The sequence below is a fragment of the Caretta caretta genome, chromosome 2, assembly GCF_965140235.1.
Source record: "Caretta caretta isolate rCarCar2 chromosome 2, rCarCar1.hap1, whole genome shotgun sequence".
NCBI classification, from domain to species: domain Eukaryota; kingdom Metazoa; phylum Chordata; order Testudines; family Cheloniidae; genus Caretta; species Caretta caretta.
In genome coordinates, this window is record NC_134207.1 from 175,321,673 (window position 1) to 175,337,248 (window position 15,576).

Sequence of the window (15,576 nt, forward strand, 5' to 3'; positions counted from 1 at the left end):
TGAGGGAAGATTAAAAACATTAGGTTTGTTTAATCTGGAAAAGAGAAGATTGAGAGGGGAAATAACAGTTTTCAAGTACATAAAAGATTGTTACAAGGAGGATAGAGAAAAATTATTCTTCTTAACCTCTGAGGATAGGACAAGAAGCAATGGACTTAAATTGCAGCAAGGGCGGTTTATGTTGGACATTAGGAAAAACTTCCTAACTGTCAGGGTAGCTAAGCACTGGAATAAATTGCCTAGGGAGGTTGTGGAATCTCCATCATTGGAGATTTTAAAGAGCAGGTTAGACAAACACCTGTCAGGGATGGTCCAGATAATACCTAGTCATGCCATCAGTGCAGGGGACTGGACTAGAGGGGACTGGACTAGATGACCTCTCGAGGTCCCTTCCAGTCCGATGATTCTATGAGAACTGAAATACAATTTTACTGGTAAACAATCAGCCAAATAAAGCCATACACTTCTAATCTGGAAAGAAATCTAAACCTGAGTTTCTACCAAAGGGCCCGATTCTGTTCTCATTGAAGCCAGTGGGAGTTTTACCAACTCTAATGGGATCAGGCCCAATATTGTATTTAGTAAATGAAGACTATGGAAACATTTAAAGTAAACCCTAACTGAAATGTATATATATATATAAAAAAATCATCACGTCAGCTTAGAAAGAAAAAACTAATAAAATGTGCAAAATAATCACTACATCAAATTATAAATAAAAATCTAAACCAATAAAAATTAAATATTAAAATATGTATAAAATTAACTTAATATTATTTTTTAAAACCTGTTTTCAATCTAAATGGGCCAGTTTCTGCCCTAGTGTAAATCACTATAGATCTGCTGACTTCATTTAGAATAATTAGCAATGAAGAACGATGCTGCCTCTCTGTACAGAAGTTAGGGCACAGGAAACGCATCTCACCACTAGAGCCAACTGTAAATTGGGTTTTCTTTCAAAGTTGTTATAATGCAAAGTTTATTGGTTTTAAAGGTACGTGACAATATTCAACCCGCAGCTCAATTAACCAACGTGTTTTAAAAATGAATTGACATTACTTTACAACAGCAACCATATCTCAGATTCCCCATTTGCTCCAACAGTGACATGAATTTCCTGCGTAGGCTGGAGTATCTGAACAAAGTGGAAGCCATTATTGCAGCAAAAGGAATTAAATAAACTACAGGGAGATGTACATGTAACTCTCTGCTTCAGTGAATATTTAAGGATTTATACAAAGTGGAATAGCTTCAACAGGAGAGACTGAGCGCAACCCACCCTAGAATAGTCAATAGTCTAGTGGTTAGGATGCTCACCGGGAGAGGAAGATCTGAGTTTGTCACTACTCCAGAGTGGGGATTCAAAGCTGGGTGTCTCGCCTTTCAAGCAGGTACCCTACCCACCCCATAGGCTAAAGGTTATAAGGCGACTTGCATATTTCTCCCCCTCCCTCTTTCTCTCTCTCTCACTCACTCTCCCCCCCCCCCCCCACCTCCAAAGCTGGTTCCTGGCCAAAATTAATCTTGTCAAATTCACAGATAGTGTCAGGTCAGCCGAAACTTCATTTTTCAACAAATCAACTTTTTGACCCAGAAAGTCTGCCCAGTTCTGTTAGTCTATCTGTAAGGTGCTGTGCATAGGAGATGATTAAAAATCAACAATTACTCGTGGGGCCCTGTTCTGGTCTCGGTTACCCAGGTGATTTCCATGAGAGGTGCACCCATGTAAATGAGAACAAAATTGGCGCACTAGAGGCAAATCCAGATACCATCACCAGGCCAGGTACTGGTCAGATATAAAGGAAAATGGGGGAGAGAAATCCTCCCTACACCGTTGTGGAGTGGCTCTGAAGCTGAAGTAGCCTTCACAGATCTGCCAGGTGGAGTGGGGGTATGTCAGTGCTTGCATAGCATTGGATCCGCTGCCCATCTCCTGGTCCAGCACTCTCTTCCCCATCTTGTGGGCTGCTATGTAGTGAGCTTGTGTGGAGCAGGGATCCCGACCTTTTAGGAGGACTATGCCAGAAGGAGTTAAAGGAGGGTACTCCTTGCATGTTGATGCTAAGCAGGAATCTTTCTACTATATCTTTTTATTTTTATTTTTTTTTTGGTCTTCCAAGAAGAGCAGAGAGTGGTGTTCTTAAATGTCAAAAAGAAACAAAGAATAAAGTCTGACAAAAAGCTGATGTGACTGGATTTCTCATTGTTATGGTTTGATGCAACAGCTTCACATGTACCAAGTTCCTATCCTTTACATCTTATTTTAAAATTCTCTTCAGGTTTAATGGCTAAGATCATTTGATTTGTGCTTTTGTTTTCCATACTGTCCCTTCAGGCTGGATGATAGATGCAGACAGTCGCCCCAAGTTTCGTGAGCTGATATCAGAATTCTCCAAAATGGCTCGAGACCCTCAGCGCTATCTTGTTATACAGGTATTGATCAGAGCTTGTTTTACCAGGAAACCAAGATCTCAAACGGTCACTTAGAAAGGGGAAAATTACAGCAAATATGAAATAATACACACGGTATGCTCACAGATGAGCAAGCTAAGGAGTTCAATGATTCCATGACCAAATGTCGAAAGAAACCGGACCACTTGAACATCGACAATATAGTCTCATGCTGCTACTTTCAGTTAAAGAAAACTGTAATGCTGATTGTTCTAGTCCATTTCCACGTTGTTGCAGTAAATACTTTAGCATATTACCATTTGCTTTAAAATAAAGAATAGAACAAATAATAAATATGGATATGAGGAACAGAAATGTAACTAAGAATGCCAGGTTACTTCGTCTTTCATAGAAGCAAAGAAATTCATGGGAAAGACCTGTTAGACCATTGAGTCCATTTCTCTGCCAAGGCAGGATTGTGCCCTTCAGAACATTTGCTAACATTTAATGTGGAAAGAAGAGCTACTTAGGAGTACAACAGCAGTAACAGCAGAAATCTCAAATAGCCTCTCAGTTTATGGTGGAAAAAGAAAGCACAGGAAAGCTGTTAGTGTGTGTTGTGGAATTATTGAGAGATTTCACAAAGGGAACATTCAATAACATCATAACAAGACTGAAAAATGTATTTTATTGAATTTAGATCATGCTCCCATTTAAAGTCTGATATACTGCAACCTGCCAGGGCTAGAAACACATAGTTGGGCCCATACAAACACTTTCAGGACCAGTAAATTTTTCCATGCATGTGTCCTGGTTCAGGATTATCATCATTCCTGTTTCAATCCAGAAAGGAGGTTAGATTCTGAATACTTTAAAAAACAGATACTCTAGACATAGGCCTAACCAAACGCCAGGTCCAGTTCCCCCCTGAATTTACATCCAAGTCTAAATTTTGCAGTGTATGCCTATCTCCAGAACATTTGTTTTTCTCGAGAGAGAAAGCTGCTTTGCTGTAGTGCAGGCAGGACGGTGTCCAGCAATCCGCTCTTACTGTGGTTTGGTTGACAGGGAGATGAAAGAATGCATTTGCCAAGCCCTACAGACTCCAAGTTTTATCGGACCTTGATGGAAGAGGAGGACATGGAAGACATTGTTGATGCAGACGAGTACCTCATTCCACACCAGGGATTTTTCAACAGCCCCTCCACATCCCGGACTCCCCTCTTGAGTTCATTGGTATGATATTTCATCCATGTTCACAGACCTAACAGTTTGGAATTAGTCATTTCCCAGGTCAGACAATATTTTTCTCTTTTTAAAATATCTTTTTTCTCTCTTTCTCTCTTTTGAAGAGTGCTACTAGCAACAATTCAACCACAACCTGCATTGATAGAAATGGGGTAAGTAAGTGTGATCAGCTAGCGTTAAAAGTATCTTATCACTGTGTTAATGTTGTGAACTGAATTAAAGAATCAAGTCTTGATTTAGCAGAGATGGTGTCTCAATTTCATCACCAGATGTTGGCTTTCTCTTCCTCCCCACCCCTTTTTTTCTACACACACATTTACCTGTACACACCAGCTTCTATGAAATAGTCTGTTCTATACTCTGTTTCTTAACCTGTACCTTTAACCTAGCAGGGATACCCCGTGAGGGACGACAGCTTTGTCCAGCGCTACAGTTCAGATCCAACTGGCATCTTCTTGGAAGACAGCATAGATGATGGCTTCCTGCCTGCTCCAGGTGAGTACATCTGCTAGGTATCATCTGATCCTCAAGTTCATTCATTGATCAGCAGCTTGGAATGCCATTTGCTTCTCTCTTCGATCTTTGAGGTTTCTTGGTGATCTCTGGGTAATCATTTTCCTTCCCCTCCCTCAGCAAAGGAGGAGTCCTTCACATCCCTTAAGATCCCCACAATTTTTCTTCACTGGTCAATAAATGGGGGCGGAGAAATTGTGCAGAATTTTTCTTTTCATTTTTTCCTAGATCTTTTCTGACAGCTTCTTGACCACATGTCATCCACCATCACCACCAGTCCGATTTCTACTTTTTGTTGTAGGTGCCTTATCAAGGATTTTTTCTTTTTTCTACTAATCAGACATTTCAGACAGTCTCTTCTAAGAACTCTTTAGACCTCTTCATTGTTTTTATTGTAGAAACTCTGTTTCTTGTTGTTGGTCTTTTACTGCTTTCCAAACAGAAATATACTCAAGCAGAATGGATGGCACAATGAAATATGCAGTGTTGCTAACCACAGTCTGACATGTACTTGTATAGTAGTTCACTAGAACCAGAATTCATTGACTTAAAAGATCAGTAAGACTGTTACAAGGATGTTTTAATAAAATGATACACTCGCAATGCTTTGTCCTCAACTAGTACTGCAGCTGAGTAAGGGAAAGAGCCAGCATTGAGCATTGTATTGGGACATGGGGTCTCAGTTACTGTTGGTCTTTTTTTTTTTTTAAGGCATTTCCATTATCTTTAAGTACTTCTCCAGATATATGGTTGCCCTCAGCTAAACTCCCTGGATAAGATTTCAAAACACTCCATGGGGAGTTAGGGAAACACACTTCACTAAAAGCAATGGAAAATGTGTGGCTTAATTCCCTTGGCTGCTTTGAAAATCTGACTCCTGGAACCTTTGTTCAATGGAACTTCCTGCCTTTGGTTAAGTCTTGGAATCCTGAGAAAGATCCAAATGACTTGTGGGCTGATGTGGGAAAAGATTGTTTCCACATATATTAAAAATACACATCAGATCATTTAAAGGACTGCATTAGTTACATATCTTAATTTCTTTCTTTCTTTTTTTTTTATCTCAGAATATGTCAATCAGTCAATCCCCAAAAAACCATCAGCATTTGTAGTACAGAATCCAATCTACAACAACGTCTCCCTCCCAGTAAACCCAAATCCCGCTCCAGCTTCAAGCTATCAGAATTCCCACAGCACAGCAGTGGACAACCCAGAGTATCTCAACACAAACCAGTCTCCTTTTGTCAAAACGGTTTTTGAAAGCTCCCCCTACTGGGACCAAACAGCCAATCACCAAATAAATCTGGACAATCCTGACTACCAACAGGACTACTTTCCTAAGGAAACTAAGCCTAATGGCATCTTTAAAGTTCCTGCAGCAGAAAATCCTGAATACTTAAGGGTAGCAGCACCAAAAACTGAATACATTGAAGCCTCAGCATGACCACAGAAAAATTCTCTCTTCTTGCAGTAATACAAACTAAAATCCAGATGAACAACCTGGCTGCTGCAGGATCAAGCTATGAACTGACAGACGAGTAATCACAATTCACTGACAGACACGCTTTTCCTTTCAAGCTGGTGGACTGAATTCACCAAGCTGATTTTACTATATATTTTGGGCTTTTCCTTGGCCATTCACATACATAACTTAGGCACATACCATACACATGCATGCATGTTGGACTAGAGCAAGAACTTCCTGCAGATAAGAAATTGCAGATGCATTCCTTCTGTTTTCAAATGGTAGCATTATAAAAACCAATTTGGAATTAACTGTAAGAATTCCTTTCTACAATGCCTATTTTTATAAACATTTCTAATGGAATTTTTGGATCTTTTACAAGATGAGACACTTGCTTGTTGTACTGTTGTGTGACTCTCGGATCACGAGGGGAAAAAAAAAGCAATACATTATTAAATCCTTTTCAAACTCTTGAAAGATGGATAGCTGTTCCAAATGATTGGATCTTAAATATTGACTTCATTTACTGTACTGGTACAAACAGGAAAAAAATGAGTCAGAGAGAAGTGTGGAGATTCTGCTGATGAAGTGGTTTTTATTGGTGAATTGGTGAAATTTTATAACCCACAGTGTATTTAGCACAAGGACTGGATGGCAGCACACATTATTTTACTGTGGAGATTCTGCTGATGAAGTGGTTTTTATTGGTGAATTGGTGAAATTTTATAACCCACAGTGTATTTAGCACAAGGACTGGATGGCAGCACACATTACTTTACTGACCGCTACTCTTGGAGTCCAGCAGGAAGAACACAGCATACAGAAGAGTTGTTTGTAAATGTTTATAAAGTACTCACAAGTCTGTTTTCTGTATGTTGAATGCAAGCCTTTCTTTTTTCCATTCCACTGGTTAGCTGTAGATTTGTCAAATTACATTTCTAACAAAATTTTTAAAGAAGTTGCTATGACTGAAAAATGAAGTGTCAATTCCCTTTGTCTCAATCGCATTGGGACAAACTTTCCCTAAAGGGCAAGGAAATGCAAAAGGTGTTAATTGGGTTATTTGTGAGAGCTGGTGATCCGAATGCAACTGCACAAAATTAAACTTGGCTCAGACAAAAATGCAAAAAATGCAACCAAAGGAAATGAGATTGTTTGTTTTTGTTTTGTTTGTTTAAGTGGCTCAGTAAAAAAAAAAATTTTCCCTGTATAAAAATTGCAAAGAAAAGGGGGGGAAATATACCACTATACTCTGTTAAACTTGTGGCAGAATATTGCCAATTGCTGTATCACTGTGCAGGAATCTGTTGTCTCTTACATGACTACAGCTGCTGTGTTAGGGTGGTCTTCTTTTATGCTAGGTACAAAGAAAATACAGTAATAATGCATCAAAGAGGAAAAAGAATAGTCTGAAGTGTTTGAATGCAATTGCTTAGTTTACTATTCTGAAATTGGGGGCTGGGAATGCCACAGGCCTCTTTGAAGTCCAAGCCTGGTTGTCTAATTGTCACTGTGGAATAATCCAAATCAATATTTGATTTAATAATAAATATACAATATATCTATTGTATATAAAACCATTGTAGCACAAAAAGTTAGAGATTGGTTCTCTTTAAGTTGTGTGTAGTTTTTAAAACTCCTGAAGTTCTTTTAATACCTTTTGATAACATTTTTGCTGTCTTCTTTGAAAGGAGTAGGAAAAAAATAGTTAAAGCATTGATTCAAAGAGTAATAGTAATATGGAGCCATCCCTCCACTACCTTGATGGAAAGAATATTTTAGCCAAATAGTTGGATCTGAAGCCAGATTTGAATCAAGCAATTTGCATGCTAAGATCCATAATTAATAGTTAATCATTGGAAAATTACTTGAGATGACATAAAAACTGTAACAGAAAATATGTAACATTTATACTTGAGACATCAATGCAACCTATAGCATCAGGGAATGGTCAAATTTCACTTCTCCTCCACTATGTTTGGAATACCTCAATGTAAATTCCAGCTGAAATATTGCATTTGTATCCAGGATCAGGACCAAAGCCCTTAAAATGTTGTCATGGCAGGTTTGTTTGAGGAGGGGAAATGAAGACTGGCAGTGTAAAATATCTCATGTTAGATCAATGCAATGCAGGCTGCCATTGAAAACCAGGACACGTATAATAATGTATCGCGAACAGTACAGAGTCTAGAGCCGGAGACCAAATTTGATCAAAACACATTTATTGTCATCCTCTTTGGGCACATCTCACTCACAATGATTGGAGCCCAGCCGCAGCCTTACAGAGAATAGGTAACAACTTGTATTATTTCCTTGTAGTTAAAACATTGAAAAAAATTCTGCTCTCAAGTACAGTTTACCCCAGATCTACACTGGTGTACCTGAGAGCAAAATGTTGTCCCAATGCCATGTTCAAAATGCGCCAGACACACACACGCTCACATTGACACACACTGTCGTTTTAACAATCTTTTTTTTATTTTTTTTCCCCATTAACAAACTCACAAGGGGATTGTATGTTTGTCAAACGACTTTTTAACAGAAATCATGGATAGTTTACTACTCAAAGCAATACAGTACGGTACAATACTACATCTTTTCCTACAGCCTTTCCAACGCCATTCCCAAAATGATTCAGTAACATTTTTAGCTTTAAAAATGGTTTAAAAAAAAAAAAAACAAACAGTAGCGCTAAGTTACCAGCATTATGTAGCATGGAAACTATTTAATACAGATTAACCTCTCTACATTTTTTAAATGGTTCCTGGAGGACTTTGTAACATGACCACCATGAAAGCCAATGAGAGTCATGCAGCTATATACTTTAAGAGTGTTTAAGAAATCTAAGGTTGAGTTCTCTTTTTTTTTTAATTTATTTATTGTTTAATGGAAAACATAGCAGAGAGAATATAGGAGCCAGCTTCTGATGCAAGATTGTCTGTAATTTATGACCTATCCTAATTTATGTGGTACAGACTCTAGGTTTATGAACTAACAATATTTTTAAATCTGATAAATGTGTCATGATTTCCTAATATGCAGCCCTAAGTTATTCAAAGACCAGCAGAAATAAAGAGCAATGAGCATATTAGCATATCAGCTCAGCTTCATTGTAGCAAACCATTTCAGTGCTATTTAAAATAAGTAAATATGTGGTTTAAATTATCTGATTTTTTTTTTCTGGGGCACATGAATTGTGCAGCAGCAAAGATTCCACTTTGTATTGTAGAGATCTAAACAAATCAATGGGAGTTATGCGGCACTTTCACCTTGTGGAATCCCGATAAACTGCTGTTATACTGAGTTCAGGACTAAAACCCTTCTTCTGCATCTCAGGCCATTTAGTCAGGCCTCTCTATAGCTGAGATGAAGGTGAACCATCTCAGCTGGTAGCAGTCTAAAGTCCCTTATCCTTTCTGTGGGAAAGTCACTAGAGGGCAACAGTGAGCATATGCGCTTGTACACAGTCATAAAGGCAATGATAAACTACACTTCAAGATCTCCTGCAGATCAGCTCCCCTAGTGTGCTAGATTTCAGAGTAAATTGTACAGTTTCATATGATTATCAAACAGCAGCGTGTCACCACTCAGTGATCTACAATAAAACAATCAAACAAACCTAAGTGGCCAGTGAAGTATCACAAAGCCCACATAGCTTTATTTGTCCATAACCAGTTTGCTAGAAGACTTATGAATCTAGTCCAACTGATATGAAACAGACTGTAGGTATAATTGAGCAATCTTTCACTGGTACCCAAGTTGCTCACTTGTTTTTGTCAAATGAGGGTATTAGTTGCTGTGTTGGAATGGGATTTCATGATTATTGTATTATAGAGAAGGTCTGTAGAACAAGAAAAGGTTTTTAATTATATTTAAAGTGTGATTCCAGATGTATTGTTATATAAATTATTGCAACATTAGAGTAGAACCTAATTATAACATAGACTGTATCTTTTTTTTTTTTTTTTTTTTTTTTTGCATTTTTCCTGGGCATTCAGAGTGGTCTCCATTATAAAGTGATCAGAGCTCCTCCAGTTTAAAACTAGGAGAGTAGCTGAAGGAGAATGTTCTTGCAATATCTGAGCAAAACACAGATTCTAATTTTGAGCAGTTTGTAAGGAAATTAAAATTGCAAGCTGGTTAATAAGAAGGCAGCACCAATTATGCCATTATGATTAAGAGTCTGTCGTCAGGTCCATTATAAAAGAGTTTCCCTAAATACTAATACATGATAGACCAGAACCATTTTAAAGGGTGCTCTATCAGGAGTTGTGGGCATAAAATGTCTCTTTAAAAAAATATGCCTGGATAGAGAGAGACCTACCAGACCACACCAGCTTTTAAAGGCTCATAGACTCTCACATGGGAGGGAGTTTTAAAATACTGCCTCTAATTTCTCGCATAAAGAGGAATGACACTGAACAGCATCGTGTGTACTTACCATACCACAATCACTAGCTTGGCAACTAATATGAAACTAATGTTAAACTGCTATTTTTAAACACCACATTTCAACATCATAAAGGTAAACTGCAAAATACCAGGAAATTCAAGGTTTAAGTCAGAATTTTCAAGTTCATTTGCTGTTTTTCAGTGTTCTGTGTACAGTGCAGTGTACTATAGCAAACTTGGCTGTAAATTGTTTTGTACTGGGAAGGAGTTGGCTTGGGAAAGTCTGAAAATGTTTCAATATATCGTAAGAAGTAAACTTTCTGCAGGGTCCCATGCCCTTGTCTCACTTCCAAGTGAGGTGAAATAACCTGATGAATTTCTTTGGTCAGAGTACTTTGGACTACATGGCGCTCCTCACGTTTTTTCAGTCTTTAAGGTTGATTTGCTGCTCCTTCCTGTTCCATTCAGCCGATCTTCAGGGTCCTGAAGTGATAGATAGCGTTGCATTTCCCCTGAAAAGGAAACAAGCCTGCATGGGATGGGGTGGCTATAGGCAGAATTATATAGAGGGACCATAGCCAGGGAATCTACACACAATACAGATCCACTGGCCCAAAATTTTCTTACAGGGGAAGCCATAGCAGTCATTGCTTACTACTTCAGCTCAGGATGATAGCAGCAATTGAGTGGCCAAGCAGGTGCCCAATGCCCTACCTGCTGATTGGGAGGAAAATCCCCTCAACTTCCACATAAGTCGGGGGGGAGGGGGGGTTGTGTTTTTTTGTGTTGGTGCAAAACCCATTTACTCAGGCTTTGTGCTACAAATGTGAATTTTATTCTATGCATAGAAGATCAAGTATGTGTATTCCGGATCCAATTTAACAGGACCACAAGACTCCAAATGATTCAAGCACTTCACATAGAAGTGCGGGAGGTGTCCTCCATCTGTTTGGTAATGAATAACTGAATGTCAATAAGACACTTTGCATTTCCTGACAAGCATTCATTTTTCAGGTTAGAAGTTTAACATCACCTATAGCACACAAGCCACTACCTCTTCACTGTCCGCTGGTAAAATTGCCCTAGTCTCTCTTTTTTTTTTTTTTTTTTTAAAAACACATTTCTCTGTGAGAAAACACTTTCGTCAGGACAAAGTGAGAAAATGTATCTGTTTGTATCCCCCTTCCTGAAGAAAATGTATAGTAATGAAATTTTAAACTCTGTATAGTTATACTGCCAAGCGGGACCCTTCACCAGAGTGCTTTGGTAATGTTGTTGTTAAATCACCACTAAATCAGATTTTTATATTGAAATCCCATTTTTTTAGCTTTGCTTTCCCAGTGAGTTTTGTTTCTTCTCTGCTCTAACATATGCCTTTTAAAAGTCTTTTTTAAAAAAAAGGAAAAAGGAAAAAAAGTATTTATATAAAAGAAAAACAAGACCCCTTTACGTAGCTTTTTAAATGGGTTGCATTAGGACCAAAGAGAATGTGTCTTATTTTCTTGCTTTAAAGTAATTAATCAAAATGCCAATTGATCATCACTTCCACAGCTTTTTATTGGGGAGGGAATCGCCGCCCCCAAAAGGATCTGCACTGAGCCCCACTGACGTCAATGGGGCTTTTCATGAGAACAAGCATCTGCTGTGCACAGTGATTCAACTGGAGCCATGCATAGCATGTGGGCCAAATCTGATGTCTTTATTCAATTATGACTCATGGTCTGCTCAGTCAAAACACTCGTTAAATTAAGGGGACTTTGGGCCAAATAGGGACTGACTGAAAACTGAACAAGGACTTCAAGTTTTGGATCAGTGTCAGGAAAAAAAAATTGAGTGGCAAATACTGAAGTGATTGGATCCCTGCTTTTCATCTGGGGAAGGTTGTAGCAAGCATGTTTCTGATTACATTATTTCTTTCAACATGGGGTGTGAACTGAGAGCGTGAAATTTTCATGACACACTTTTGTCTCCCTGCCATACATTCTGCCTGCTTTGGACACTTGCACAGATTTCCAGGGCACCAGTATGTCCTTAAACGTATGGACTGGGAATTATGGTTCTAATTTCCAATTAATGTTAATGGGAATTAAGGTGACTTTGAGAGAAGGATGTAATATTCTTAGGGTATTCAGGTAAGAGTGAATGCATAACAAACATTCAGTAGTGTCAAAGTCAAAGAAAGGGATTCTTTGAGAGCGAATGAAACAATCTGGAACATTGCTGTCAGAAACGACATGATGCATTGAGCCAAACCCTGATCCCAACAAAGTCAGTGGCAAAATGCCTGAAGCCAGGATTTTGGTCCTTTATGTTCTGCTGTATATATACAAATATATGTATGTGGCCCACACCTCATTGTTACCTCAGAGTAATTCATCCTCCTTACGAACAAGCTGAAAAATCAAAAACCCCAGCCCTGAACCTAACCAATAGCTTTATGAGGGATTTGTCCATACGTAGGTGATACGGTACATGTTCTTAGCCCTCCCAGTGGTCCTGGAGCTTTTTTCCAAAACATCCTTCTAATATCTTAGAATCTATGTGAAGGCTGGGGGTTTTGAAAAGCCATTGTTGGCCAAATTCTGCTCCTACTCTGGTCACTGGGAGTTTCATCATTGATTTCAGTGGGAGCAGAGTGAGGCTAATATTGAGTGCTTTTGAAAATCCCTCTCATTATGCATAGGGATCCAACGGATCTGGTGCCCATTTTAGGCAGCTTTGTAATGATGCAATCAACTGGGAGTAATGTCTTGGTTATAGTAAACTATCAAGCAATATATCCATATAGAGAGTACCTTTTAGCATTGTAAAGTTAACTATGAAAGCACTATTTGTACAAATAAGAAATGCTGTCTTTTATACAGTTTAATGATTTATACTATTGATCAAAGATTGTTTGTATATTGAGTGATAAAAATAAGGTGTATATTATTCTTGTTTTTAATTTTTGGAGAACATTTATTGTAATATACTGTATCGTGTTTGGGGGGGAATAAGTCAGGTTGGCTGGTTTGTAGGGTTAATAGTCATGGAAGAGCTAATGTTAAAAGTCTTTTATTGAGAGATTTTGAAAAGGTGTCATTTTGGGGATTTAACCAGAGCTTACTGATCTTAATAATGAGGCACCTTTCCTCTCTCTAGCACATTTATGATACCCTCATGCCCAGTGTTCACTCTTTGAGTTTCATAGTGCAGTATGATACAACAAACAGTTTTGGCCATTGCAGCTGTTGTTTACCAAGGTGCTAGGAAAATGCACTCTTTGAAATGCACAGCAATGTCTCTCCTTAATTTTTACCACAAATATAGCAATCAAAGCAAACCCTCAAGCTCAAATCCACAGGATATTTTGCTTTTGAGGCCCATGCTATTGCCCATTTATAAACTGTATGCTATTAAAAAAAAAAAAGTCCCTTAAGCTTCTCACTCCACCAGCATTAACAGAGCAAGAATCCATGGTAAGTAGGTATAGATACATAACATTAAACTAAAAATCCACGAAAGACTTCAGTATGTAAGGGGGGGAAATAACACCACAAAAATGCCTGGAAAAAATAAATAAATCAGACTTATAACCCCCCGACTCAAGGCAACAGAGTAAATAATCCTATGAAAAAAGCAAACAATGAAATCAAGTTTTAATACATTATAGGAAGGAGTTTCTCAGAGGAACAACATGGGAGCATGAATGAGTAGGGTTGCAGAGAAGGGGAAACCATATCAGTGAGGGTCATACCAATGTAGGGTATTAACCCAAATGGTGGAACTCCCCGTTGAATTAAATGGGAGTTGCATACAAGGGTCAAGGGAAGCACATAGTCCTAAATGTAATGGAGATTTCTATGGGGTATGTAGAAGGGAGAGAAAAGTTAGCCTAGGCTTCCTCTAGGAGAAAAATACATTGTGTAGCTGAGATGGTAAAAGGTCAGAGGAGTTGGAACTGGATACATGAAGCACAAGATCAGCCTGGATAAGTCCCCATTATACTTATTTGTAAATTAGTAATTTTTTTCTTTAAAGATGAACTTTGTACACAGAGAAAAAGCCATTCCAGCACCTTTCGCCCAGCCCCTTCCATTACATAAGCTGTATGCTGAACCACCTTGACTTATTTTATGCAGAAAATTATGTAGTCTTAAAATTCATATAACTGGTTCTCAGAAATGTCTAGTGTATATTAATGCATGATCTTTTTATTTTAATAAAAGTAATGAAATATGACTTTGCTATTTTGTAGTATTTTGTTCTTTCTAGAGATTAGTAGAGCCCTGCAAATCTGCAGATATCTGCAAACCATGTTTGTGGATTGGCTGCAGATGCTCATCTCTAGAGCCCTGCATGGATACAAAATTTGTAAGTCGAGCCTGGGGGAGGTTTCCCTCCCAGGTTATAATAATGCTTTGCACTTCTATAGCACCTTTCATACAAGGATCACCACACAATTTACAAACACTAATCTGCAGTACTGTAATAGCCATGTTTGTCCTAGGGTATCAGAGAGACAAAGTGGGTGAGGACATGTCTTTTATTGGACCAACTTCTCTTGGTGAAAGACACAGAGCTCTTCTTCAGTTCACTTCAATAAAGTGTTCTGTGTAAGCTCAAAAACTTCTCTCTTTCACCAACAGAAGTTGGTCCAACAAAAGATATTACCTCACCCACCTCTCTAAACACTAATTTAGGCTCACAACTTTCCTATAAGGCAGAAAATAGCATTATTATCCAAGAGGGAAAACCCAGGCACAGAGAAGTTTCATAATTTGCCCAAAATCCAACAAAAAGACTATAGGAAAGCTGGGAATACAACCCACAGCCAAGATCTTCAAACACAGAAGCCTAAAGTTAGGCTCCAATCCATAATAGTGCAACTAAGTAAAAGGCCTGATACTCAAATGTTCTGAGCACCCATAGGTTTCTACTGACCTCAGTGATAGCAACATCAATGACAGTCTAAAGAGTGATATGAGCACTCCCTTTATTGTAAGGGGACCAGAGGGTCTGATTTATGAAGAGAGGGCAAAGGAAGTTAATATGTAAAGTTGGCAAAGGGGTATGTGACTGAGTTACAAATACTTGAGAATAAAAATATAAAAGGAGAGGGTTTGTTTATGGCCACAGAAGGATATGTCTACACTTTGAGTGGGGTGTGTAATTCCCAGCTCAAAAAGTCAGACCTGTGCTAGCTCTAATCAAGCTAGCGTGCTAAAAATAGAGCATAACCATGGGGGGGAGGGGAGAGGGTGAGCGGAGGGTGGGACTAGCAGCCCCGAGTATGTGCCCAGCATCCCAGAGTAATGACTGAAATGAAACAAGGGAAAATTGAAGTTAGCTTATAGGAAAATATTTCTGAAAGTTAATTATTCTGTTAGAAAATATGAATTTGCCAAGGGAGGCCACTGAGAGAACACACTACAAAGTTCAAAGCAGACCTGATAAAACACTGGCCGATAGTATAGAGGCCGATCCAGCACTTGGTCACCCTACATGATCGAAATAGCCTGTTCCAACTTTAGGCCCAACCTATTGTAGAGCTGTGACTTTGCCTTATGTATTATTTTAAGCTTGCC

General features: G+C 38.6%; 1 protein-coding gene across 4 annotated transcripts in view; it reads left to right on the plus strand.

Moving 5' to 3' along the window:
• Positions 1–14,230, plus strand: part of EGFR (epidermal growth factor receptor) — a 244,290-nt gene extending 230,060 nt beyond the window's left edge. For all 4 annotated transcript variants that reach the window (XM_075125595.1, XM_048839091.2, XM_048839092.2 and 1 more), the window contains 5 exons: positions 2,336–2,433; positions 3,460–3,627; positions 3,744–3,791; positions 4,032–4,134; positions 5,220–14,230. In XM_075125595.1, coding sequence (XP_074981696.1) covers positions 2,336–2,433; positions 3,460–3,627; positions 3,744–3,791; positions 4,032–4,134; positions 5,220–5,596 — 794 coding nt within the window. In that variant the 3' untranslated portion in view covers positions 5,597–14,230. The remainder of the gene's footprint in view (positions 1–2,335; positions 2,434–3,459; positions 3,628–3,743; positions 3,792–4,031; positions 4,135–5,219) is intronic.
• The last annotated feature ends 1,346 nt before the right edge of the window (positions 14,231–15,576 follow it).